Source organism: Rhinopithecus roxellana, chromosome 12 (assembly GCF_007565055.1).
Source record: "Rhinopithecus roxellana isolate Shanxi Qingling chromosome 12, ASM756505v1, whole genome shotgun sequence".
NCBI lineage: Eukaryota > Metazoa > Chordata > Mammalia > Primates > Cercopithecidae > Rhinopithecus > Rhinopithecus roxellana.
In genome coordinates this window covers 107423611-107451454 of record NC_044560.1, presented here as the reverse complement: position 1 = coordinate 107451454, position 27844 = coordinate 107423611, and the positions used below count along the sequence as shown (strand labels likewise).

Genomic DNA, 27844 nt, shown 5'->3' with positions numbered 1-27844 from the left:
TCCTTTTCCCACAAACGCCTTTCCAAGTGAAGAAATGGGCGAGACCAGCCGTGGGGCGGGACTAAGCTCTGCGCAGAACTGTCAAACCCGGGCTTCGGCCCCGAGTTGTCACGTGAGTGTCTGCGGTCAGCTGACTGTGCCGGAGTACCTCAGGGAGGGCGAGGGGGGGGCCCCCCAACAACGCGAGCCGAGGGCTGCTGCTGATTGGTGGAGGAGGATCCAGCGGCAACACCGTGGGGCGGGGCCTCGGCGGTGAGTACTGCCATTGCCTTCCGCAGGGTCACGTGGGAGGTGAGGCACAGAGCGCTGGGGAGAAAGTGGGGCGCCGTTGTCCTGTGTGTGCGCATGCGTTGAGATCTTGGGACGCCGATTGGGGGGTCCCGAGTCACGGGCAGCGTGCGGCGGCCAGTGGGGGCGTGGCCGGCAGAGAGGGCGCCGCGCTACGAGGCCTCTGGTTGGCCAGCGCGAGTCACGTGATTCCGGGCCGCAGGCGCCGCGCACCGGTGCGACGTCAACGCAGCCGGGCAACTTCTCCCGACCTGTGTTCCGCGGCCCTGCCGCGGCTGAGTCTTTCCAGGGCCAGTGTCGGGCGCTTTGCCGAGTCCTTTTGTGGCCGCCATGGACAATTCCGGGAAAGAAGCGGAGGCGATGGCGCTGTTGGCCGAGGCGGAGCGCAAAGTGAAGAACTCGCAGTCCTTCTTCTCTGGCCTCTTTGGGTGAGAACTGGGCTGAGGGGTCGGCCGGGACCTAGGCTGAGAGGACGAAGGAGTCACGGTCGGAGGTGGCGGGTTAGGGCACGCAGAGCTCGGGCCGAGGGGACGGAGAGGAACCTGGATTGAGGTGACATGGCCTGAGACGGCAGAGGCGACACAGGCTGAGGGCCAACAGCCTGGGCCGGGGCAACACGGTTTGAGGAGAGACGGTCTGACATGGCGGAAGGGATTTGGGCTGAGGACACACGGACAGAGGCGACACTCTCTTGAGGCGAGGAAGGGGACCCAGGCCGAAGACAGGCCAGCGGGAGGGGGAGAACCTGAACCGAGGGAATACGTCCTGAAGCCTTGGAGGGGACCGGCTTGGGGGGAGGGAGGGAGTCGGGAGATAAGCCAGGTCCCGAGGTTTTTCAGAGCTCTAGGGGAATGTGAAGGCTCTCAGGAGGCAGTGATGGGGCCTGGGGCTGAGGACGCCTACCCGAGGGACTGACCTTTTCATCCCCCGGGGCAGTGGATTTGCGTGGGCCCTGGGCAGTGAGGGTGAAGGCTGAAGGGGGCTGACACCAGGCGGAGGGGCTCAGGGCTTAGATGATCCTAGGAGCGGTGAGCCGCGTCTGAAGTGTCGGGGGGTGCCTGGGGTCAGTACGACTCTGGTTAGCAGTGACTAGTTTAAGGACAGCTGAGCGGAGGAACCGGGATGATGGAGTCAAGACTGTGGCAGTCTCAGCACTTTGGGAGGCCGAGGTGAGCAGATCATCTGAGGCCAGGAGTTCGAGACCAGCCTGACCAACATGGTGAAACCCCGTCTCTACTAAAAATACAAAAATTAGCTGGGCCTGGTGGCGGATGCCTGTAATCCCAGCTACTCGGGAGGCTGGGGCAGGAGAATCACTTGACCCAGTAGGCGGAGGTTGCAGTGAGCAGAGATCGCGCCTCTGCACTGCACTACAGCCTGGCAAGTGAGTGGGACTCCGTTTCAAAAAAAAAAAAAAGGAAAGAAAAAAACCTGAGGAGGCCTGGGTTGAGGCTGGAGACTCCTGGGTGGGGGAACGCATGGTGGTGGCTTGGCCAAGGAGATGGAGGGATGACAGGGAGAGACGGGGACTGAGAGAATCAAAACTGGGGATCAAATTCCTGATGTGTGATCCTCAAGTAATGGGGATGACAGGAACATGCTGAGAAGAGGGATGGGAAAAGGCTTGGGAGACACAACTAACGCATATGACATGGCATAAAACTCACGGTAGCTCCTAAAATCTGACACCACCATCCTGTGATAATTTTAGTGGCTTAGAAGTGTTAAGAGCCCAGGTTTGAAATGTGGCTCTGCCACTTACTTCATGACTTTGGGTAAATGGTTTAGTCTCCCTGTTAAAGGAGATCACAAATCTAACCTGCCTCCCATTTGCTGTGAGTGTTAGAATTGAGCCTGGCGTGGAGTTACATCTCTGAGAGTGTTAGCTGTTGTTAATGTGACTTCCCAGAAGGAAACAGGTTTGGAGTGTGCAGAGAGCTGATGGGGTTCAAGGTGGGCGCCCGAGAGGAGAGGTCTGGGAGGGGTCAGGAGAGGGAGAGACAGAAACATGAGTGTGCTAAGAGGAGCTGAAAGGGAACAGTAAAGGGATCCACGAAGACTTAGTGGGGTTGAGAGGAGCATGAGGCTCTGGGCAGAGAAAGTAAAGGGAGTTTGGCAGGGGGTGGTGGTGTGTGGCGGGGTGGGATCTGTGCTGATGAGGGGGCCCGAAAGGGTCAAGGGGAGGCTGTGGAAACTGAGGGGAGGACTGGGAAAGGACTAGTGGACTTGTAGAGAGAACGGTCTGTGGTGGCCCCTCAGAAGCAGAGCCTGGGGAAGTTGGTGGGGCTGGGAGTGTCTGCAGAAGGCTGGAGAAGGGGGTTTGGGAGGAGGGCCTGGGGATGGGAAGAGACTGGAGTAGGAGCCTGGCAGAGGCTAGTAAGACACAAAGGGGAGCGATCTTTCCAATTGAGGAAGGAACAGGAAAAGGGCTCTGGGCCACACCCCTTCTTTGAGGTTGGATAATGTTTAGCAAAAGAACTTGAAGAACATGATGGTGAATTGCCTGGTGTGGAGAAACATCTGGGGCTGATGGACTGTATTGATTAGGTGAAAAATGTTTTATTTTAGAGGCTGCGAGGAGACAGAGGGTGTGTGTGTGTTTTCTTTTTCTTCACAAGGGGAGAAGTTCAAGTGCTGTGTTTGGGGGTGGGGCCACGAGCTGGATTTTTGGTGATAGTTCTCCTGGGTGGCTCTGGGTGTCTGGTCCCTTTGGCCCAGGGATTAGTGGGCTGTTGGACTGTGTGCTTGGAGGGAGCAGCTAAGTCAGCCCCAAGGCACTTGCTACCTGGTTGGGAAGGCAGGATGCACAGCAAACACTAGTAAAGCAGAATTACCTACTGTAAGGAAGGGCTCGATTATGTCATTCCTGTGACTGAGCTCAGAGGAAGCAGCGTGAACCAGGGGGAGGCTCATGGTGAGGAGTGAGCTAGGCCCCGAGGAACCCCAAGGACTTGCTGGGGAGTGGGGCCGGGGAGGGTGCTCTAGGCAGCAGGGATGGTGCAACAGAGATCTAGCGTGAGGGGAGGTTCTGCCTGGAAAGACAGGGAACTGAGATCCAGACGGATCAGAAATGGCTTCCTGGGGAAGAGGCCCCAACCCCGGGGGGATGAACAGGAGTTCTGGGTGCCCTCTGGCAGGGAGCAGCACTCCAGGCAGGGATTATGATGGAGTATGCCTTAGGAAGATGAAACACAGGGAGTTCCACGTTAGACCATAAAGGTGGAAGCGGCAGGTGAGGCCAGACAAGGAAGGCCTGGTGAGCAAGAGCTGGGCCTGGAGGAGGCACTGGAGAGCTCCGAGGAGGCTAAGGGAGGCCCATCCTGGAGAGCTCCTGTTTGCCTTCTAGAAAGGACTGCAGCAGCTGGTGTGGGGGAGAGTGACAGCAGGAGGCTGTTGCAGTGCCGGTAATACTAGCAGATGCAGGTTATTAAGTGCTCACTCTGACTTGGACCCAGGCCTGGGCCAGGCTCAACCTGCTGATGGATGGTATGGATTTAGTCCTCACAAAATCCCCGTGGAGGTAGAGAAACTTGGGGGCTTAGAGAAGTTGACTTACTTGCCCAGCCACATGGTAAGTGGGAGAGGTGGCATTCAAACACAGTTCTGTGTGATTCCAGAGCCTTCTCACTTAGCCCCTTTGCTGTGCTACCTCGGTAGTTTCTCCTCAAGGTTCATGACCATCTCTGGGCACTACATTTAGGAAGGATGTTGGCAAACTAGGTGTGTTGGAAAGCCGCCACCCTCTTAACTGTCGTCCCATGGCCGTTTTCTCCAAGTATTTGAAAAAAAGAGCTGGTGTGTTCATCTCAGTTCCTTCCAGCTCCCAGAGGAGCTGACCTGGTGCTGTGGGGGTGTGAGTGAGGTGAGGGCAGAAGGCAGGGAGGATGGGAGGCTGGCCTGACTGGAGCTTGCATGCCTGGGAGCTGGGAGCACAGTCAGAGGCCAGCTTGGGAGGACCTGTTTGACGGGTGGGAATCACTCAGGCATCTCCTCCTCTCTGATCTGGGTTTGCTTGAGTTCAGCATTTCATAACCCACCTTTATTCAGGTCCTTGGTAGCTGCTGGGACTGGAGAAGGGAGTGTTGGGCCTCAGCTTGTCCTTGGTGCCTCTCCCTTCCCCTTTGGGAATCCTAGCAATGACAGCGTCCCACATTGAGGGTCCTCTGCTCCTGTCAAAGGGCAAGTCAGAGAGCCTTCACCTGGGACGCAAGGCTGTCCCCCGCTTCGGTGCTTAGACGCCACCCTTGCTCTTCATTATTTCTGGGCTGCCAGACGCTAGGGGGCTTTGATGTACCAGCAGCCACTGAGGGCGACAGCACCAGCCAGTTAGGAGAAGCTCAAAGCCATCCCTGTTCCTCCCCTTGGTGATGGGGGCGCAGCTCAAACTTCTGCTCTGGAAGCAAAAAGACGGAGACTTCCTAACTACAGCACAGTGAGCAAGCAGCAGAAGGGGTGGCTGAGTCCAGGCGCGCTAGTTCTTCCTCCCTGCTGCATGTCTCCTGGTAAATCCAGAGTGCCTGCTGTGCCCTTTGGGGATTGTGCGGCTTCTGGAGATCGAATGGCAGCTCTGTTCCCTGGGGCTTTTCCTCATCCCTGATGTCTCCTGGCCACCTCCCCTGCCGCCAAAACAGCCAAAATAAAAACTTCCTTCCTCTTGGATAAAAACGTGTAGAGGGAGTTTCTTCATCTGTGAAATGAAAATCCTAGTCAACTGTTTCCTCGGGTGGTTCTAAAGATAAATGAGACGATGCGTGGGAAGTGGTGGGAGCACGGTGCCTGGCTCTGGTAATGTTTATTAAGGGCTCACTGTCATCTTTATTAGTAGGTATTGTCATTGGAAGTTGAGCTAGAAGTGCTGGAGAAATAGGTGGCAGGGTGTTCTGTATACAAACAGTGCATTCCTAAGATCAGATCTTGACAAATCAGTTCCTGTTTGAACTACCTGTAGGCAGTAACTGCGGGACCATGGGAGGGCCAGCTTGTCTGTATAGGGCCTGCATGGGATCTTGGCTGAGACTGGTGTGGGCATGAGCTTCCAGATTTCCCTCCAGACCACCTTTCTCTGCAAAGTGTGCAGAGACCCCGGCACCATTTCCAGTGGGCACCCTGGTGAATCACAGTGCCCTGCCAGCTGCCAAGATCCACAACTGAAAACTTGGCATCTCTTGTCCAGTCTCAGAGCGGAGTCTTTCCTGAGAGCACACAAGGTTTCTGGGGAATCTGAGAATTCCTGGCTTTCCTGATGGGTGGAACTTTGCTGCCTGGCTGTACAAACATTTCTATCTCCTTTTTGGGATGGGGCTCCTGAAAGACAAGGGTCTTTGAGAACACCTTTTAAGGAAAAGGAAGCACATTCGCCCTTGGTCTGTGGTGAAATGTAATCCCATTGGGGTGCAGGGGGGCATCCGTATAAGAAAATAAGAAACAGAGCGCCTGCCAGGCTGTGTGCCGTGTGGCAGGTGAGGTCCTGGCTCTGAGCTTATCGTCTTGAAGGGCCGTGGGCCTGTATGTATTTTGAGCATTGTGCAGTAAGGGGGAGGGTAGTGGGAGGCCAGGACTCTGGAAACCAAAGGAGGAGCAGCACTTAGCAAATCTGGGGTGGAGATGAAGCCCATGCTGCGATTCTGAAGTAGGGAAGTGTGCCTGGAATCGGTCCTCAGTGAGGCCTGATGAGAGGGATGCTCTTGTTTACTGAGCGCCCGTGGTGTGACTGGCTCTGTGCTGGGCACGCCGTGGGGTGCTGCCTGCAAGATTGCTCATGCTTCAGCAGCACTGCAAGGTGTGGAGTCTTATCCCTAGTTACACATGAGGAAACGCAGGCTGGCAGGCGATGATCTGGCACTGAGGCCAGGCCTGTCTGACTGTTGTCAGCATTTATTTTATTTTATTTTTACCACCACAAGCAACTCTCTAGAATTCCTATTGCTGGGTGGCAGGCACCCCTTTGAGCTTATTTCTTTTCCTTTGTATAGTGGCAACCATTTGAGCACCTCTTCCATTCTGCTCTCTGTGCCAAGCATTGGATGTGTGTCATCTCTAATCCTCACAAAGACCCCTCCCAGGCCAGGTTCATTGTCTCCATTTTATTTCATTTTTCATTTTTGAGAGACAGGGTCTTGCTCTGTCGCCCAGGCTGGAGGGCAGTGGCATGATTGTAGCTCATTGCAGTCTCCATCTCCTGGGCTCAACTCCTGGGCTCAAGTGATCCTCTCACCTCAGCCTCCCAAGTAGCTGGGACCGTAGGCATATGCCACCATGCCTGGCTAATTTTTAGTAGAGTTGGGGTCTCACTGTGTTGCCCAGGCTGGTGTCACACTCTTGAGATCAAGCAACCCTCCTCCTTCGGCCTCCCAAAACTCTGGGATTATAGGTGTGAGCCACTGTGGCCAGCCACACTGCCATTTTATAGATAAAGAATGGAATCTCAGCACTTTGGGAGGCAGAGGCAGGAGGATTGCTTGAGCCCACGGGTTCGAGACCAGCCTGGGCAACACAGGGAGACCCCCATCTCTTATTTAAAAAAAAAAAGCCTTAGGGATAACTAGCCCCTGGTTGGACCCTTAGCAAAGTACCTGAAATGAACTTCAGCCCAGGTCTCGCCACCCCAAAGTCATTCTCTTTCTACCCCTTGTCCTTGCCCAGACAGTCATGTCACAGGAGGGTCCTGTGGCGATTTCAGAGCTGGGCAGTTAGCCTGTGACACTTTATCCTTTCACCGTTGTTAACCGGAGCCTGTGCCAGCACTGTGGAGAGATGGGAAAGCAAAGCTGGGCCCAGGCCCCGCCCCGCAGGAACTCATACCCTGCTTGGTCAGGCAGGGCCCACTGCAGAGTGGCGGGAGGCAGCCGGTGGTTTCGCACTTCCAGGTGATACTGGTGGCGGTGCCTTCAGGATGCTGAGCCTCTAGCAGCTCCCAGCTCCGGTGCAGTCAATGGACTAGCAGGGCTGGTGGCCCCCGGCTCCCTGTGCCAGGGTGGACCCTGCACCACAGGCAGCCTTAACTTTTTCTGACATTCCTTTTGCCTACTGTCTTGTTACTGGCAGGCTCAGTAGGGGGCTGACTTAATTCATCCTTTTTTGCCTAGAGGATGCTCCACGCAGCTCCAGCAGAGAGCAGCCTCTGCTTGTGAGATGAGGGAAGCCTCGGCAGTACAGGTTCCTTCGCTTGTTTAATCTAGAGGAGGGGCGGGGGTAGGCAGGGACCTTGTCCTCCCTCCTCATTTTTCCGAGGACTCTTGGGCATGGGGAGGGAAGCCTTCCTGATCACTGAGTGAGAGGCAAGGGCAGCACTGGATCCCCAGGGCCCCGGTCCTCTTTCCCAGCCCTGTTGCTTGCTGGCAGGGTAAGCTTGGGCAAGCCCTCCACCCTCTCTGAGCCCCAGCTTCCTCCCCTTTAAAGCAAGGGCAGCACCCACAGGGCTCTTGTGAGGAGCTGTGGGCTCCTTCCAGGGGAGTGCCCGGGAGGCAGGGAGCGCCATGCGCCAGCTGTGATTAAGGCGCGTGGTCTCGAGAGCCATGCAGGAGTTGGGCTCACAGGCATGTGACAGGCCCTAGGGCACCTTCCCCACTGAGGGTGCTGACTGGAGACTTGGTGCAGTGGGCCTTAAGTCTGAGGAGGAAGCCATAGGCCTGTGCCTGTGACTTCCAGAGAGGCAAGAGAAATAGAGTGAGTCCAGGACCCAAAATGGGGGCCTGACTTTGTCCACCCTACCTCGTGAGGTTCTTCGGGAGCTGCAGGTGGTGGGTCAGGGCATGGTGTATTTCTGGCAGCCAGGAAGTGCCTGGTGGATGGAGGAAGGAAGGAGGGGGCTGAGACTCTGCCCTGCAGTACCCCCTGGCCCAGGTCCCACCGGGTGTCTGTGCATTCCTGGCAGCGCCTAGACTTCCATATGGCAGTCACTGAGGTTGGTGGCTGTGTTTGGGAGACCTGAGACTCCTTCCTCCGCCTTGGAGGGGGAGAGAGCAAAGCTGAGCGGGTAATTATAGACAGCCCTGCATCAGGCAGCCCAAACCAGTTCCCTCTATTCCCAGAGCGGCTCAGAGCCGTGGGATGGGAGGAGTGAAGCAGAGGCAGCTTGGGGGAGGTCAGTGGGGGAGGGACAGTCAGCTGTCACATGCACTGCCGCCCAGGCCCTCAGGAGAGGAGGCCCAGCTAACTTTTCCTTTCGTGTACTGCTGTTATCTCCTGGCACATAATAAATGCTGGGATACCTGTTCCCCAGGTGAATAAATGAGTATGTGAATGGCTTCTTCAGGATCTTCCACTGGAACCTAGGCACGTCACTTTCCCCCTTTGGGAACTTCACTCGCATTTCTAAAAGAAGAGGATGGGACTCCAGAGATCTCCTGTCATCCCCTGGCCATGGTAATGGGCAAAACCATGGGGTGCAGGGGAAGAAGGAGGCAGGCCTGGGGCCTGAGCAGGTGTTAATCCCTCTGGCCTTTCCACCCCATGGTTAGAATCATTGACCCCATGCAGAGTTGGCTGTGCTTAGCCTGGGATCATAGAGTTTCACCCCTGGCAGCTGGTAGACTTTGTGTCTGTCCTGTGTCTGCTCTGTCCCGCTGAGCTGAAATAAACCTAAACCCGGCTGGGGCTGACTCCGCTCGTTGTTGATTACCTGCTGTGGGCCACTCAGTGACGTGGGTCATTTCTGCTCATCCAGGGACTGAGCTTTTTCAGAGAGTGCATGAAGCTGGATAGGACTTAGTCACACTCAAAAAGAAGGGAAGGCTGAGCTGGGGAATCTCTGGGGTGGGCAGACCTGTGATTAAGGTCTGTGAAAATGTCCCTTTAAGAGAACATTCCAGAGAAGGTCCTTCTGAGGGCTTTTTGCAGCCAGGCCCCAAAGGACCCTTCAGGATTCTCAGCCAGAGGTTTTGAAAGTTTCTTACCTCTCTCCAAGGCCAAGAATGTGTTCTAAAGAAGTCATTCTAGGCTGGGCATGGTGGCTCATGCCTGTAATCCCAGCACTTTGGGAGGCCAAGGCGAGTGGATCGCTTGAGGTCAGGAGTTCGAGACCAACCTGGCCAACATGGTGAAACCCCCGTCTCTACTAATAATACAAAAATTAGCGGGGTGTAATGGCACACATCTGTAATCCCAGCTACTCGGGAGGCTGAGGCAGGAGAATTGCTTGAACCTGGGAGGCGGAGGTTGCAGTGAGCTGAGATCGCGCCACTGCACTCCAGCCTGGGCGACAAGAGCGAAACTCTGTCTCCAAAAGAAAAAGAAAAAAGAAGTCACTCCAAACAAGGCCCAAGGTGTGTTGGGCCAGCTGAGGTGAGGTGGGTGAGGGAAGATGGGGTGCAGCAGGGCAAGTGTGGGAAGAACACATTGCTCAAGGCCACTTCCCGGGGACAGCAGAGGGTGGGGGACAGCATCAGCACAGCCCCAGAAGGCAGGAAGTAGGCTTTCATCTGACAAGATGACAGAGAGGATAGGAATAAATAGATTATTTACCTGGTGTGATGTGGGTTCGGGAGACCAGGATCCCTGGCCCAGCCAGCCCACCCGCCCTGGGGGGCATTTATTTGCCTGCTGACATTGCCAGGCCTGGCCCCTGATTGCTGGTGGCTGCTTTCCAGATAGTCAGTCTCAGTCAGTTTTTCCTTCTCAAACTCACATGATCAGCTGAATTACCTGGGCCTCCCAAACCCCAGTAGTTAAAAATCTCAATTGCAGGCCCCATCCAGACCTGCTGAGTGAATCCCAGAGAGTGTGGCTCTGGGACTCTGATTTGATAAAATGAGCACTTCATGTGGTTCAAAGGGATGGGCAGGTTGGACACACTGAATCCACAGTGCAGAGGGAAGGAATGCTCACATCCCAGCTCCCAGAATTACCTTTGAGCCCCTCCACAGCTGGGGTTGGTATGGACAAGTTTCCAGGTACAGCATTGGGCCAGTTGACGCAGGGTGTGGGATGAGATGGTGAGGACGATTTGAATGGGAAAATACCCACCCCTCCCTTTTCTCTTCCTTAAAAATAGACTCAACACTAGTTCTGTCAGTGAAGAGAGACCCTGAAATCCATTTGGTGGGACTCCTGAGTGTGTGGATTTTATTCTACTGATTATGTGGATGATGGGAGTTTGAGCAGTTACAGAGACTACAGACCTCGCGGGCTCAGCTTGGTTGTATTATTAACGGCAGAAGGATTCAGTGGGACTTACGGGTTTGAGGTACTAATGAGGTCCCCCATGTCAGGAGGAGGCTCATTTTGTACATGTGGAGGTCGAGAAGCCAGAGTGAAGCTGTCCAAACAGGGTGCCCTTTATGTTTTTAAATTTCTGTCTGTCTCCCAATGTATTCCTACTATTGGACGTTAAGTTTTTGGGGGGGTTTGCTGTTTTAAATAATGCTCTCCTGAACATCCCTGTAACTTATTAGTTTTATTAGGATAAATTGCTGGAAATGTAATTCGTTTCTGGACCACAGGGCCGAATATAAATCCTAATACTTAAAAATATGTGTGTGTGTATATATCTATGTATAGATATATACACATACATACATATACACACACATATACATGCGTGTGTATATATACATGTGTGTGTGTTTGTGTGTGTATATATATATTTTCTTGAAAAGATGTGCAAACAGTTAAAAAAAAAATTCAGATAGTACAAACACGGGATGCCTAGTGAATAAGGTGGCCTCCCACACCTGGCCCTCCTTCTCCAGGCTCTACCTTAGAGAAAAATGCTGTTACTAGGTTTTTGTGTGTTTGTCCAGAAATATCCTATGTTTATATAAACATGTATGTTTCTATTCTTCTCACTCTCTTTTTTTTTTTTTTTTTAAGATAAGGTCTGGCTCTGTCGTTGTCCAGGCTGGAGTGCAGTGGTGTGATCTTAATCTTGGCTCACTGCAACCTCCGCCTCCCGGGCTCAAGCAGTCCTCCCACATCACCCTTTCTAGTAGCTGGGACTACAGGCGTGCGCCATCACACCCTGCTAATTTTTGTATTTTTTGTAGAGATGGGGTTTTGCCGTGTTGCCCAGGCTGGTCTCGAACTCGTGAGCTCAAGCAGTCCGCCCACCTTGGCCTCCCAAAGTGTTGGGATTACAGGAGCCATGAGCCACCGCACTCAGCCCACCCTCTTTTTTTAAAACACAAATGGGAACATTTTATATCTACAGTTTAAAATAGTGCTTTCCGTCTCTTTGTATGGCTGTGTGATATGTATGCCCAGTCCTGAACTGGTAATGACACACTCCAGGGTTGCAAGGCACAGAATTAAGGCTCCCTCTGCGAAAGCAACACGATGTCTTAAACTGGGCTAATCCCCCAGAATGCTTTGCAGTCTCCCGAGGAAAGGGGATTTGTAGTGTGCCTGGGACCCAGTGGGCCCCCAGTATCCCAGGCAGGAAGTAGAAGAGGCTGTCAGACCCTGGGGTTGTGGTGGGGTCAGGAACTCTTCGCCCCACAACCCCAGCGAGCACCCAGTATCTACCCCAGTCCTCGCAGAGGGAGCCGGTCTGCCCGAATTGAGTGTGCCATTGTATGCAGGGTGGGAGCCACAGACTCAGGAGGCCTGCAGGAAGCTGGCTTCACATGTGAAGGGTGAGGGGTAGGGGCATGTCTATACTGGCACTGGAGCAGAATGCTTGCTTTCTCCTGGATAGCAGACTAGATTGTCTCCTTTTTTTCTTTCCTTTTTCCCCAGAGGCTCATCCAAAATAGAGGAAGCATGCGAAATCTACGCCAGAGCAGCAAACATGTTCAAAATGGCCAAAAACTGGAGTGGTATGTCATCTCCGCTAGAGCTCCTCCAAGGTGCTCTCCTCCTCCCTCAGCTTCCACTCACACAGGCCTGCCCGAGAGGTTGGCCTTGAGGGCCCCTTCTCTTTTTATGCCATCTCCGGCATCAGAAAGCCACTGGCCCGCTCTCTAATTGTTTTGTGCCTGCTGGGTTACTTTATACTCTGGGTCATGGGGCCTTGGAGAAAGGACAGAGAGGATGGGAATAAATAGATTATTAGACCTGGATAAACCCATGTGGATTGATGAGCTCTTAGAGTCCTCCTTAAATTCAGAACTTTGGGTTTCCTGGTAACTTCCTTAGTGCTTCCGTCAGTGTCTGAATTCTAGGCTGGGGTGGTGGGGGTGGGGAATGCTCAGGTGATTCCAATAACAGCATGAATCATGGCTACTGTTTGTTGAGTACTAAGTGCTCATCATTCAGTTGCGTTAGCACAGCAGCCCTAAGGGTCAGTCTGTAAATATCCCTATTTTACAGATTTGGAAACTGAGGCTTGGCTTAGTCTCTTGCCCAGAGTGCCAGAACTAGTAAATGACAGAACCAAGATTCAGAAACCAAGGCTGTGACTGCAGTTAGCCTGAGTGTTTAACCTGCCCCAGGGAGGCAGGAGAGCTTCACGGAGGAGAGGGGTGGGGAGGAGCCCCTTGGGCTCGGGAAGGCTGAAAATCTGTTTGGGGCTCCCTGCAGGCCCAAGAAACCCAGCAAGCCAGTGCACTGAGCCCCTTTTGAAGCTCATTTCATAACACATCTTTCATGTCACCAAGATCAAATTAAGGAGATACAGCAAGAGACCAGTGTCTGAATGCAGGGAGGAACTTCCTGACTGTGGAGGAGAGGGGACCTAGTGGTGGGACCATGGAGGCAGGGCGCAGAAGTGCACAATAAAATTGATTATCATCATTTTGAGAATGTTGTTGGTTTCCCAAAAATTCAAAGAGTTATTCCTGAGTTTTCATAAAATACGTTGTGAATGAAGCCAAATGTTCTGTGTATTTTTATGCTCCCGAACTAAGAAAATTCCTCTAGAGAAAAAAAGCTTATTTTTTAATTACATAGGTGTTGCTTTTCCCCTAAAATTTGTTACCTCTGCCCCCCAACTCTTCAAAGAAAAGCCCTAGGCCATTTTCCCCCGGTGTTATCCCCTTTTCTTGAAAATTTTTTTTTTTTTTTTTGAGACAGTCTTGCTCTGTCACCAGGCTGGAGTGCAGTGGTGCGATCTCGGCTCATTGCAACCTCTGCCTCCCTGGTTCAAGCGATTCTCCTGCCTCAGCCTCCCGACTAGCTGGGATTACAGGCACGTGCCTCTACGCCCAGCTAATTTTCATATCTTTAGTAGAGACAGGGTTTCACCATGTTGGCCAGGATGGTCTCCATCTCCTGATCTCATGATTTGCCCACCTCGGCCTCCCAAAGTGCTGGGATTACAGGCAAGAGACACCACGCCTGGCCGTAATTTTATACTCAAATTTGGAACTCTTGAAAATAATAATGAAATCATATAGTGATAATCTGGAAGGCTTTGTCTCTTCTGCTGCTCGAAACTTAAGAGGATGGGGCCAGGCCTCCTGGTCCTCTTCCAGCTCAGAAACTCTGACTCAGATTCAGCTGGAGGAGAATGAAGGGGGGAGAAGCCTCAGAACTGAACTGGAGGTGGTCAGCTCCACGAGGAGGAGGAGAGACACTGCTGCCTCCCAAACGTCAGTTAGGAGATGTGTGGGCAGAATGGCTTGGGACCCACAGAAGCTGACTGTGTGCAGATGAGCACAGGACAGATGAGGCTTCAGGCGCGGTCTCTTCTGCCCTCTGCCTATGGGCGTTGGTCTGCATGTATTCATTCTTGGTGTCCACATTTTGTTTCCCTCTCTGGACGTGCAGCTCCTGGAGGGAGCCGCCTCTGTGTTGTCCGACCCCAACTCCATGAGCCTCACAATTCATGCAGGTGCCTTGTCCATGGGGATCTGCAGTGAAGGGAACACAATGTGAACAGAGGCAGAGGAGTTGGGAGAATCAGGAAGAGCTTTGGGGAGATGTGGAGAAAGAAACAGGACTTGGAAAAGGGAGTAGATGGGAAGGTGTTATGTGGTTTAATCTCAGTTGCCCCTTGCTTCCCAAAATACCCCTCCCAAGCCACCCCATGATTCAACCTGTACTTTGTCTTCTAGTGGTGGTTCTGGGCACTGTGCTTTGAGGCTCCCCTAGGGAGGACTGCCCAGGATGGGAGGTGCAGGAGGCCACCTCACTCTGTTTTATATCCTTTCCAACTCAGCTCTGTATGCCTTCTCCTTGGATCTTTAGAAGTGGTGACCCTGGGAATACCAGCATAGCTGGGATTAGGGATATGGCATTTTACCTGGGCTTACCCTGGCTCTCTTTCCATGTACCTGGGGCTCAGGGGCTTCCCCTGAGGCAGCTTCCTGCCGCCCTTAGAGACTGTCAGGCGCACCACCAGGAGCCTCAGCACAGGAGCCAGCAGACCTGAGGTCTAGGCCTCAGTCTGGGCTCGCTCACGTCACCCTCGTCCTATCTTGGGAACTCTTTCCACATTTTCGAGAGCCCGATCCACCTCCCAGGGCAGTGTCTCTGTGGTTTCATAAAGTGTGGAGCCCCACTGAGGCCGGGACCGCCCTTCTCTTTTGTTCCAGCTGCTGGAAACGCGTTCTGCCAGGCGGCGCAGCTGCACCTGCAGCTCCAGAGCAAGCATGACGCAGCCACCTGCTTTGTGGACGCTGGCAACGCATTCAAGAAAGCTGACCCCCAAGGTGAGGACCTCTGTGGGCCACAGGGGCTGCCTGCCTGGCCCAAAGCGCCGTCCTAGCACCCTGCATCGAGTCCTCAGGTTTCCTGGAGGCTCTGGTTTTTCCAATGGCCGACATGTGATAGGCTGGCAGGGACGCGCCTGAGGTAGAGTGAGCATTGACTTCAGAACTGGCTCCCTTCCTTCTGGTTGGCATTCGCGCCCTGCTCAAGTCTCCGCTCCCTATCTACCCTGTCGGTGCAGCTGATCACCCCTTCCCAAGCCCAGAGCATTTGGGAGTGGGAGTTCCATTGCAGACCCACCGCCTGCCGGGGAGAGAGGAAAATCTGTTCTGTTGTCAGAATTAACATGCAGAAGGGAGCAGGGTGGGGGGGATTTCTGAGACCAGCCAGGTAGGAGTTGCTGCCGAAAAAGGAGCGGAAATTAGCCCAACCTGGCTTCCCTACATCCTGGGGAGGAATTAGAGAGAACAGAGCCCGAGATATAGTTGCCAGAGAACAAATTACTTAAACTGAGAGCGTGTTAGGGACAGAAGCCCAGTTTGGGGCTGACTCATGGTGAGAAAACAGTTTTTGTCCCCCTGGGTGCCTCCTGAAGAGGAAGTTCAGCCCAGTGTTTGTATGGGGCGGGAATTTTAATTTATTTATTTATTAATTATTTATTTATTTATTTATTATTAAATAAATTAAAATCTTGGTGCCAGGTACAGGTTGCTAATTAGAAAGCACAGGCAGTTTTTAAAAATGACCATCTACTGTCACTGTCATCTCAGGGGAATGGAAAATATATAAATCTTTAAAAAGTAAAAGGCTGTATAATCTTGGAGTAAGGGTCTGTCCTTCCCAAGAGAAGATAGGTTTGCAGCAATGCAGGGCGCTTCCTCCATGGATCCGCGAGCACTGGTTCACACACCGTGTTTGAGAACCGCTGGCATACCCCTTTGTCATGATCTGAGGCATTAGTTCCCAGACGAGGATGAATTTGTGTGTTGACCAGTAGCTCTTTGTCCTTAGACTAACCAGTTGCTCCTCACGAGCCGGACATCTCACACGTTGGCCTCAGTGGTCACATGGTGGGGCTCAGGCCTGGCAAGAGGCAGAGGAGCAGCCTTGTAACTGGGTGGGCCGTGGAGCTTGCCTGGCTGGTAGCACTGGGCCACAGCGGGCTGCGTGGGTGATGCAATGATGACCCAGGGAGACCCTGCGTTGGTTTTAAGCTTGACTTACCCCAGGAAGTCTCCATGCCTTCCATTAAGCTGCCCCGCCAAGCCTTTCCTTCTGCTCCCTGGGAAACTGGTTGGCCTAGAGGCGCTGTCTTAGCATCTGTGATGTTCAGCTGCTGCCTCATCTGGAGTGACTAGAAGGACACTCTGGGGCAGCACTGAGCGCCAGGCTGCAGAACAGTGAGTGCCATTTGCTCTTTTAGAAGACTCTTCACTTCCTGCAGACAGGCCCTACCTGGCAGTGGGATATGGTGGGGTCCCTCCCCTGTGTTTGATCTGAGCTTTTCTAGCTCTCCAGCTAGACTCTGCAGGGTGTGGGCCTGGAGTCTGGATGTGGCCCTTCCCTTGCCTTAGGAAGCTCAGAAGGTGGCTGAGGACTCCGACCGGTAGGAAAGTATAAAGATGATGCCACATCCAGGGCACAGAGGCCGACTTGCGCAGAGCTGAGGCTAGGAGGGGGTGAATTTGGCTAGGGGAGATCTTTCGGGGAAGAAAGGGGGCAGTTCTGAGAGGAGAGCCTCACCTGACTAGAGCTGAGAGCAGGTACCATGTCCAGAGCCCTGGGGAGGTGGTGCTGAGCAGGGAGGGGTGTTAGCGCAGTGTCCAGAGCTACAGCCTAAAGATGTGCACCCCAGCCATGGCTCCCAGTGGGGCAAGGGGCACACTGGCATCAAGGGCAGCGGCTGCTGTGTGTCTGAGGCTAGTCAGGCCTTACAGAAGGCCAGGTGCAGTGGCTCATGCCTGTAATTTCAGTGTTTTGGGAGGCTGAGGCAGTAGAATCACTTGAGCCCAGGAGTTCAAGACCAGTCTGGACAACATAGTGAGATCCTGTCTCAAAAAGAAAAAAAAAAAAAAAGCCACCTCACAGAGAATGTCATGTAGCAGCTGTGTATGGCTCAGCAGTGCAGGTGGTGGGGTGGTCTGGGAGGACCCTGCCTTCCCTGTGATCCTAGGCAAGTCAGTCTTTTGGGCCTCTGTTTCCTCATCTGTTAAAGCAGAGACTGCTGTGAGATGATGCAGTCATGCCCAGCGCAGCACCTGGTGTGTGATAAACTTCCAGTCAGGACATCCTTGGCTTTCATCAGTCCAGGGGCCCCTGCCTGCCCTGGGCTCCCCACAGCCTCTGCCCTTGGCCGGGTGCCTTGTGAAACAGTTCTGGAGGCCCAATTTGGAACCTTGCCTGGCTTTCCCAAGCAGGTGGCTGGCTCCCTGGGGCCCTCATCATCACTGGTCTCGGCAGTCTAGAAGTCCTCTGTCTTGGGTCAGCACTTCCTCCAGGACTCTCTCCAGAAGGACCTGCCCCCAAGTGGCAGCTGGAGTGTGCTTAAGGCCCGGCTGGGCTCCCGATTTCCTCTCCCTCTACAGAGGGTGGCCTGCTGCCACCTTGGTGGCTGTGGGTGGGGAAGGGTGATGCTCATATGTGTTATTGGTTCCTCAGTTACCCAACCACCGCTGCTGCTCAGGGCAGACTCGGGCCAACGAGGCCTATTCCCGAGCCTGACTGATAGCTGGGACTGGGGGCAGTGTGTGTACCTGGGGCAGGGACGCGGCCCAGCCCCTGCTTGTCCCCCATTTCCTCTCTAGCTGCCATTTACTGGGTTCCTACTGTATACCAGATGCTTGGCATTTTTTAACCCGTTTGATTTCTTTGTGCATTCTATGATTTGCTCCGATTTTACTAAGGAGGAGATGGCCAAGTGTAACCAGGAAGGGCTTCAGAGAGGCAGAAGTCAAGCTGGGCATCACTAGTAGGAATGACTGTGGGGATGGGCAGTGGCCAGAGCCATAGCTCCCCAACTTGGGCTTTATTGCTCCGAGCCCCTTTCCAGCCCTCTGTTGGTGGGTGCAGGAGGGGCCAGGCCACAGAGCTGGGTGTTGCTCCACCTGTCTGAGTGCACAAGGCCTGGTGACCAGAGATAAGAGTAGCAGTCGTGAGTGTGTCAGAAGCTTGTCCAGGAGTTAGCTGGCCCACGTGTCTGCTGGTGGTCCGCCGCTTTCCAGGCATGGAGGAGACTTAACCCTGTGAGTCCATGTTGCTGCCCGGGGGTAAGCTGTCTCCCTGCTGCTACTGCAAGGGCTGTGCCATGCTAACAGTAGGCGCTCCAAAGCCAGTGCCAGCAGGCCCAGGTGGCAGCTATAGATCTCACTGCTCACTGCAGAGCAGCAGCCTTTGCCGCCTCAGCCCGCAGGGTGCCAGGTTGGTGTCCTGGCCAGGAGAGTGAACCAGTGAGCAGCCCGGGGCCACCAGGTGGAGACTGCAGCCAGGTGGGGCGGGGCAAGGTGGACCACTCACTTCACTCCAGCTGCTGCTCCCCTCCTCCGCAGCATGGCCCGGCTCAGCCGTTGCTTCTGGGCCCACCGATTACTGGATGTGTGTGTCTTCAAACTGCCAGGTTTAGGTTGTGTTCTCTCCCCGTCCTCCTCCTCTGCCCCCTTTTTGCCACCTTTCCCTCTTTCTGCTGCCACAGTCTCTGTCTGTCAGCTCTGGAACCTGGACTGAGTGCTGTACCTTCTGTCAGTCCCTTTCGGATCCCCAGAGGTCTTTTCGAATTGGACAAAACCTACAGACCCCAGTCCCCAGAGGAGTGCTTGTGGATCCCACTGTTCACATGTCAGAAGGAGGGGTTGGAATCCCTGAAAGCCCAGCCACAGGCCTGAGACTAAGAGCCGCTGTTCAGATGCCTCCCCATGGAGGGGGTTTGGAGTCCCATCCAGACCGTGAGCCCCTTGAGAGCTGCCCAGCCCCGGCGCTTCTTGGTAGCACCCTCATCCCAGGTGAACATGGCATGGGTGACCATGGAGACCCCCATGGAGACCAGGAACTTTCAGATGCCCAGGCTGCAGCTCAGAGCCCATGCCCTGTGACCTGTCCAGGCTCCCTGCCTTTCCCTCTCCCCAACCCAGGCCTCCCTCCCCACAGCACCCCTGTCCTCCTGAGATGTGCTAAAATGGTGTTCTTAAAAAATACCCCCTGAGAGCTCATTTCTATCTGCTAGAAAATGCCTCCCACTCATGCGTTTCTCTCTCCTCCAAATAACTTGTCAAAAAAAAGCCTTTCCCAAATTTAAAATCTTGCAAGAGATAGTACAACAAAGGTAGCCCAGTTCTTCCTCAGTGCCATCCTGGTGTGTTCAGGTTTTTTGGCAAAACCTTTGAGGAGCTGGTGGGTGGCAGGGCCAGGTTAAAGGGACTGAGAGCAGAGGGCTCCCAACTGCTGAGATATGAGGAAAAGGGGGCAGTGGAGAGCACACCGAGGGCTCAGTGTTCATGACATCCAGCCTCCTCGTGCCAGAGGTCCAGGTCCTCCTGATGCAGGGACAGAAGCTGCTCAGGGTCCTGCAGAGATGGTGGCAGAGCCCAGGTAGAAGATGGCACCCCTGCTGCCTCCAAGACCACCTCAGATGCTGGGCTTGGCTGCCTCCCATGCCCCCTTCCCCTTTGCCAGCAGCTCAGTCCTTCAAGAACAGGGCCTTGGCAGGTCTGTCTTAAAACACCCGTGGGAGTCTGGCCATCAGCCTGGCCGAGCACTGCTGTGCCCTGTCCCTGGGGTTATGGGAAGCTGGTAGCATCCTGGCAGCCCGAGGGGAGTAGGACTCCCCCTGAAGCATGTGCCCAGCAAGTCACAGTCTACGGAGTCAGCCTTCTCAACACATTTCCTGGGGCTCAGGGATTCCGTCCCCTTCTTCCCAGCCCCTTGAGAGTGTGCGGCAGCCCTGGCAGCTCTGAGTGCCTATTGATCTCTCTGCCAGCAGCCAGGTGCGCTGTGTCCGCCTCCTCTCCTCGGCTTCTGCTGAAACGACTTCACTTTCTCATGTCTCCTCCCACCTCCCTTTCTCTCCAGAGGCCATTAACTGTTTGATGCGAGCAATCGAGATCTACACAGACATGGTAAGGGCCGCTTGCTTGTCCTGATGCCCCTCGGGTCCCACTGCATTGCCCCGGCCTTGCGTCCCCTCCTTCAGCACCCCCAGCACTGTTCTTATTCTGCGGCCAAACCAGTTGGGGAGGGGGAAGTGGGAGCTGGGGGGATTAGGCCACCTGAGCTGGCCTGGGCTGGCTGGGTCTTCACCCAGCTCCCCACCAGCCTGACGGCCCCCTCACTGCACAAGCAGTCATGGTTTTCATTCATAGAACTTAGGTTATTGAGCTGGGCATGGTGGCTCATGACTGTAATCCTGGCACATTGGGAGGCTGAGGTGGGAGGATCTTTTGGGCACAGGAGTTCGAGACCAGCCTGGGCAACATAGCAAGACCTCTTCTCTACAGAAAATTAGCCTGGTGTAGTGGCATGCACCTGGGGTCCTAGTTCTTGGGAGGTTGAGGCAGGAAAATCACTTGAGCCCAGGAAGTTGAGGCTGCAGTGAGCTGTGATCACACCACTGCACTCCAGCGTAGGTGACAAAACAAGACCCTGCCTCAAAACAAAAAAAGAAATTGGGTTATTGGAGAGAGTGTGTCTGGCACTTTCCCTTGCCCAGCCTTCCCACAAGTGTTTTATTATTTGATAAGCATCTTGCAGCAGGCCACAGGGGTAGGCAGAGCCCACAGGAGGCTCACCACCTGTCCTGTCCCAGGGGGCTTTGCCAATGACAGATGCAGACCAGATGGGCAGCTGTCAACCGGAGCCAGAGTGAAGGGTTCCACCCAGGCCAGGGCTCCTGTCAGTGCTTTCTCTCTCTCTCTCTCTCTCTATTTATTTATTTATTTATTTATTTTTTGAGACAGAGTCTCTCCCTCTCATCCAGGCTGGAGTTCAGTGGCGTGATCTCCACTCCATGCAACCTCTGTCTCCCAGGTTCAAGCGATTCTCGTGCCTCAGCCTCTGAGATTATAGGCGTGTGTTACCACGCCTGGCTAATTTTTGTATTTTCAGTAGAGATGTGGTTTCACCATGTTGGCCAGGCTGGTCTCGGACTCCTGACCTCAAGTGATCCACCCGCCTTGGCCTCCCAAAGTGCTGGGATTACAGGCATGAGCCACCACACCTGGCCAGCTCCTTTTTGCCTCTCTGCTTGCCCTGTCTCAGCTCTCCAACCTCAGGCAGGGGCACGAGCCATACCCCTTGTGTTCAGGGCAATGCTGCAGGGATGACTGTGATTAGAACAATAATAGCAGCTGCCATTTATTAGGCCAGACACTGCAGGGTGGTTTAATCCACAGCCCTGTGAGGTTGGCATTATTGTCATCCCCATTCCATAGTGGAGGAGAGGGGCTCAGACGAGTGACATGACTTGCCCAGGGACACGCGGCTATAAGCAGGAGTCACTGAGACCCAAAACAAGCTCTGGCTGAGCCCAGGACCTTGCCCTTTCCTACTGCCCTCAGCAAGGGGGTGGCGTTGGACCAACCCCTGGTGCAGAGCAGTCAGGCAAGCGCCTGGACACTGGGTGGAGGCGGATGGAAGGCGCGAGGCCCCTCGGAACCTGAGGCCTCCCTGGGGAGCTCTGGGTGTGCATGGGAGAGGCTGACAGGTAGGTGTTGGCCCGGGGGCAGAGCTAGTACTCTTGGGCAGGGGTCTCAAGCCCTCCCTCCCATCCTGGTTTCTCCAAATCCTTTTGCCAAGTGACTCTGGGCTTGTCCTTCCACTTCTCTGGCTGCTATCAGAGGCTTCCTAAGGGCCAGGGTCTTGGCCAAGTGCTCGTGCTCACATCCTCTCTGGTGTCACACCATCTGTGCCCTCATGGACAGGATGGAATTAGGCTGAGGCTCTGGAGTGGCTTGTCCAAGGTCACCAGCTCAGCCCAGCACGCACAGCCAGGCCTCTAGTGCTGGGGCCCTCCCTTCTCAACCCTGTGTTCCCCCTTCTCTCAGTGTTTTCTTCATACCTCCTCACAGGACTGGCTGAGGGGTGGGAACTTGAAGGGTCATGGGTCAGCAGGGGTGTGGGACAGGGCATGCAGGTCATGAGTCACAGGCAGCCCCTTCCCGTGTCCCCTCCAGGGCCGATTCACGATTGCGGCCAAGCACCACATCTCCATTGCTGAAATCTATGAGACGGAGTTGGTAGACATCGAGAAGGTGAGTGGCAGCAGGGCCCTGCCTGGACTGGCAGCCAAGACCAGCGCTGCTCTCTATTCCCACCAGGGGAGTCCTCTGGTGTCTGAGTGCCGAGAAGGGGGCATGGGGCGCTGGCAGAGCTTGGAGAACGGGGTCTGGCTGTGTCCCAGATGGGCAGGGTGAAGGGTGTGGAAGCTTCATGGAGACCTCCTCTCCCTCCCCTGCCCTCCCCTGGAACCCATCCCCCATGTCTCCCCAGGCCATCGCCCACTACGAGCAGTCCGCGGACTACTACAAAGGCGAGGAGTCCAACAGGTAGCCCCCTTCCTGCCTGCCCCAGCCCCGTGGGGACCGCCACCACTTCCCCTCACTCCTCCTTCCCACACAGCTCAGCCAACAAGTGTCTGCTGAAGGTGGCTGGCTATGCCGCACTGCTGGAGCAGTATCAGAAGGCCATTGACATCTACGAGCAGGTGGGGATGGCGGCCCCCACCCTGCCCCCTCCCGGGGCCTGTGCCTCCTCCTAAGCCCCGGCGCCTTGTTCTGGAACCACCCCTCCCCCAGCTCGCCCTCTGCCTCTTCCCGCACAGCCCTTGCCATATCATCCCCCCACCCCATCTCCAGTCTGGCTGAACGTTCTCCACCTACGACTCCATGCCGTACCGTCTCCCTGGCTGTGCCCCTCCCACACCCCTCGCAGAGCTTCCTGGAGGGGCCCAGAGTGAGGCTGCCTAAAGAACCCAGAGGGAGGCAACGGGAAGAACTGCCAAGAGGCCCAGGGTGGCTGTGGGCACCCCACCCCATGGCACGATGGTCCTCATCCACAGTGGGAGGGAGGGAGTGTCACATGGGGTCCCCCCAGCGTGCGTGGAGCCCTGGGTGATGGCCAAGAAAAAGGCAGGCAGCTGGACCCTGGGGAGAGAAGGGTGGGCGCCACCTCTCATGTTCCTGCCGCCCCTCTGCCCACTGCCGTGTCAGCCTCCCGTTAGTCCTGACAGCCAGGCCACCGCCTCCCCACTGTCTCAGGCTCTTGGGAGCCCTCGAACACCTGGCTACAGCCTCCACCTCCACCCAGCCACCATCACACCCTAGTCTTGGTCGCTCACGCACTGGCCGCTGATCTCCCCAAGCCAGTCCCTGGTTCCCTGCCATTGGGGTCCTGGGTTAACGGCCTCACCCTGGGACATGGACCCAGCTCCCAGCTGGCCCCCCAGTGCCTGGCAGTGGCTCTGGCGCTCTGGCTGCTTGCCCTGAGCTCACAGTGCCACTTCCCCATGGCTACAGGTGGGGACCAATGCCATGGACAGCCCCCTCCTCAAGTACAGTGCCAAAGACTACTTCTTCAAGGCGGCCCTCTGCCACTTCTGCATCGACATGCTCAACGCCAAGGTAGCGCACCCCATGCCCACCGGACCACCGCGCCAGGCCAGGTCCTGTTGCCCCCCAAGAGGGACGTGCTCCTCCCTCACGTCTGGCCCCTGCCAGGCAGCCTTTGGATGAGAAGTGTGATTCTCACAGCTGTGTTTCTGTGCTGGTGTCACCTGCCCGCCCAGCCCTGGAGGCTTTTGCAGGTCCAGCTCCTGCCTCACTTAGTGCTCTTTTCTTCATGGGTGCACGTTTTGAATCCTCGCTGCATCCCATTAAAGTCAGCACCATTGTCACCTCGTCTTACAAGTGAAGGTGGTGAGGCTGGGACGAGAGTCCCTTGTTTGAGACCACATGGCTAGGGACCTGTAGCCCGAGTGTTCCAGATCTTTGTGACTCCCGCTGTCACGACTTTGGCTGTAGCTCACATGCCCACCTGTTTTTGGGGTGCTTGGCAAAAGAGGGGTCAGAGAGGGCAGTGGGAGGGGACGTGGCCAGAGGGAAGGAGCTGGAGGGTTGGTGCTAGATTTTGCTTGACTGGAGTTTTCCTACCATTGCCTGGCAGAAGCACAGAGTCCAGGATTTTCTGGTGTCCCTGGCTGCCCAACCGCCTGCCTCACGGCCTGGGGTGATGGCCCCACACACCCCACACACACACACCCCATAGAGCCCTGCTCTGCTGTGGGCACCGGTGGTGGGCAAAAGCTTGGGCTTTGTCAGACCAGGTTCACATTCCCACCCCATGTCTCACCGTGCCCTGGGTAGGTCACTGCCCCCTCTGGATCTATTCCCTCACTTTCAAAAGGGGGCTCACCGTTATTTGACCCTCTCAGGGTCCTCAAGAAGCACCAGCCCCAGGCCTGCCATGGAGGATGTGCTCATTTGTCCCCTGCCCTGGCTGAGCCAGGTGGGAGGAGGCAGTGGGTACCTGTCGAGGAACCTTCCCCCTCCACCCACCTCTCCCTGCAGCCGTCTCTGCCTGCCAGGCTGGTACTGAGCTCAGCTCCGGGAAGGTACTGACACACAGAGCCAGGTGACACCTGAGGCTAGGGGAGGGGCGCAAAGAGCTGACTCAATATCACCAGACATCCCCAAATCCCCTCGGCTGCTAGGCCAGCAGCTCTGAGGCCCCTCTTGTTGCTAACTCGTCCTCCCCCTTCCCTGCTGCCCAGCTGGCTGTCCAGAAGTATGAGGAGCTGTTCCCAGCTTTCTCTGATTCCCGGGAATGCAAGTTGATGAAAGTAAGTACTGGGTGCTCCGGCCTCCCCCTTCCCGAACCCCAGATGGGGGTGGCCGGGGCTCCAGGTGGGACAATCATCAGGACCTGTCCAGTGGTTCTCAGAGGGTATCTTTGTTTTGTTTTCTCTTCTTTTCTTTGGCCATTTGAGTCTCCATTTTCCAGATAAAGAAAGTACAACTTGGGGAGTGCTGGAGCTCGAGGTGGCTGGGTGAACACACTACACACACCACACACCATACCACACACACATCACATACACCAAACACTACATACACTACACCAAACACTACACACACCACAGCACACACACCACATGCTACACACACACCACACACGACACACACCTCACACAATCACTACACACACGACACATCACACGACACACCACACACATCACACACTACACGCACGACACACCACATACCCCACACACATTGCACACACACAACACATGACATATCCCACACACACATAACACGCCGCACACACCACACACACACCAAACACACCACAGACACACACACACCACAGACACACCACATATCCACACACACACACATTCTGTGTGATGTTCTATGTTGGTAAGCTTGCCCTGAGAGCAGGCCGTTTCTGATGAGTAGGGCAGCAGGATTGCAACACGCCCCTACCCGTCCCCAGTTTAACCCACATGGACTGACCCTCTGAGAGTCCTCAGGAAACCCCAGCCCCAGGCCTGGCATACAGATAGTGTGTGCTTTCATCTAATCCAGGCCAGACCTCAGGTCAGCCTGGACCCCAGACCCCTCTCTGCCGTTTGCTTGCAGAAGTTGCTAGAGGCCCACGAGGAGCAGAATGTGGACAGCTACACCGAGTCGGTGAGTGGCCCACATGGGGGTCAGGCCCCTTCACGGGGATGGGTCCCCTAGGAAAGCCACCCTTCTCAGACATGCTGTCCCCTGACATTCACCCATTTTTATCTGGCCCCCAGCCCACTGTGAATTTCTTTCTCCAGTCACCCCAGAAACCTCACAAGTAGCCCCAAGAGGTGCAGGGAGTGTTTTCCCCATTTTATAGATGGTGGTCTTGGCACCTCAGGGGCAGAGCTGGTGTTCAGAGCCACATCTGTCTGCCTCTGAAGACCAGGGTTCCTTGAGTCCCCCAGTCGAGTGTGTGAGACTCACAGTGGCCGCCTTGGGCACCCAGGAGGCACAGACTGGGAGGGAAGGGGTGAGAAGGAGAGTGGAGCTGAGGACACGGGAGAGGCGCCAGCTTCCCTCTGCCTGGTGGAGCCGCCCACGTGGCTCTCTCTCCCTTCCCCTTCTCTGTTCCCAGCGTTCCCGGGCTCAGTGGCATCCAGCTCAGGTCCTGATTCGCTCCTCTAATGGCACATGTCAAGCATTTCTCCCTAGGTGCCCCTCAGGAATGGAAGCCCCTAGCTGAGGACAGCGAGCAAATGCCATCCGGTTCCTCTTGCCCCAGACAGTGGGTGGCAACTCAGCCAGGAGCTCAGGGAGGGGATGCCCAGCAGGCCGTGGCTTCTCTCCCCCATGCCCCATGGCACCCAGGAGTGGCCTTTGCCGTATCTCCAGGCCTCAGTTTCCCACCCATTCAATGAGGATACTGGACCTTTTTTTTTTTAAGCTACAATCTTTCTCCCCCAAGGGAAATGTTGTGCCTAGCATAGTCAAGACAGACAAGAGGGAGCTCCCCTGGCTGAGTCGGGACCTCGAGCCCTCCCTCTGCTCCTTCTCAGAGACCAGGGTGACAGGGACAGATCTTGAAAACCTTGGGACAAGTGCCCTTGGGCTGCAGGGTTGGGAACAGGGAGGAGCATGGCCAGCCCATCACCTGGTGTGCCCTCAGGTGAAGGAATATGACTCCATCTCCCGGCTGGACCAGTGGCTCACCACCATGTTGCTGCGCATCAAGAAGACCATCCAGGGCGATGAGGAGGACCTACGCTAAGCCCCACCCAGCCCCCCGGTGCCCGTCTTCCTGTCCCATCTGCTTAGAGAGAGGTGGGGCCGAGACTTGCTGGAGAGCTTCCCTCCTTTCCCACCTGGGGAGTCCCGCAGGCCACAGTGGGCAGGTGGCAGCGGGGGTCAGCATGCGGGGCCACCAGAGGCCCAGGCTGCTGGCCGGACAGTCACCCTCTGTTCTCGCTTCATCCCTTGCTCCCTGCCCATTTATTTAAGCCCCCATAGGTGCCCTTCACCCCCAAAACCAGCTGTACAGAATATTTGATACAGACCTATTTGCTAGGGGTGCTGCCGGGGGTTTGGGGTCAGCATCTGGCCCCCCATCTCCTAGCTGATTCATGAGGCCGGTTTCTGTCTCTCCCACTTTTGTCCCCCAGCCAAGCTCTAAAGCACATGTAGCCGCTGAGACTTGCTGTCTCTATTGGGGGCAAGCTCCTCTTCCCCCAAGCTCTGGGAGCTTCCCCCAGCCTCCTGCAGCCCGGACCTCTCAGGTTAGACCCCACGCCCTGGAGCTTAGGGGGTTGTCCCCGACCCCAGCCCCACACCTGCTCCTTCCCTAATGCTTTGAGGTTTTCTTGGTTGGAAGCTGCAGCTGGCCCGAGAAAGAAAATAAAAAACAACACTTTTGCATGAGTCTCTCTTCCTCCTCATCTCTGCTACCCACTTTGCCCCTGGGCCGGTCACCCGTTCTCCTCACACTCCTCATCCCCCAGACTCTGGGCAAGCTCTTGGGAGGTTGGGGGTATGCATCCTTGAAACGTGTGGGCTGGGTCAGTTTCTAGGTTGGGGATACCCAGGGATGGTGGGCCTGGGGAGGAGCTCTGGCTTGGAAGTCCCAGAGCGCCCATCTTCATCTAACTTTCTCTGGGTTCTTGGAGTCCAGGGACCTTGGTTTCCTCAACTGGGATGCATGGTGATGATGCCACCCTTCAGAGCCAGTGGGAGGGTCGAATGTGACAATCCTCATGACTGCTTTGGATGAGAATGGGTGGAAGCTCGCCGAATCTCCCATGTCCACATTTCCCTGGCAGGAAGGCTGAACGCCCCGGTGACAGTTGTTCCATCTGTCACAGGACGGGGGAGGAAGCGGCTTTGGTGGGCAGAGTCTGAGGCCTGAGTGGGTCTGGGGAGTGGGGGAGGAGATAGCAGGAGCCTTTGCCCAGGAAAGGTGGGCAGGAACCAGCTGCCTCCACCACACTCCACAATGTGCATGTTGGGGGACCCGTCTGGTACGCATGTGCTTTACCCTG

At 55.3% G+C, this 27844-nt stretch overlaps 1 protein-coding gene across 1 annotated transcript; it reads left to right on the top strand.

Annotated features, from left to right (window-relative positions):
* The first annotated feature begins 24 nt into the window (after positions 1-24).
* Positions 25-27227, top strand: NAPA (NSF attachment protein alpha). The gene is made up of 11 exons (XM_010377397.2): positions 25-716; positions 11962-12041; positions 14700-14816; positions 19876-19922; positions 21975-22052; positions 22291-22346; positions 22420-22504; positions 23316-23420; positions 24569-24637; positions 25440-25490; positions 26479-27227. Exons 1-11 carry the CDS (start codon positions 619-621, stop codon positions 26578-26580), a joined length of 888 nt encoding a protein of 295 aa, XP_010375699.1. The 5' UTR covers positions 25-618; the 3' UTR covers positions 26581-27227.
* Positions 27228-27844: the final 617 nt, after the last annotated feature.

What these genes read in the sequence shown, in the direction of transcription:
- NAPA (XM_010377397.2), top strand. Translation starts at nt 619, where the DNA reads ATGGACAATTCCGGGAAAGAAGCGGAGGCGATGGCGCTGTTGGCCGAG. An exon ending in TTCTTCTCTGGCCTCTTTGG is followed by an intron (nt 717 to 11,961) that starts GTGAGAACTGGG and finishes CTTTTTCCCCAG; the next exon opens with AGGCTCATCCAAAATAGAGG. An exon ending in CAAGAAAGCTGACCCCCAAG is followed by an intron (nt 14,817 to 19,875) that starts GTGAGGACCTCT and finishes CTTTCTCTCCAG; the next exon opens with AGGCCATTAACTGTTTGATG.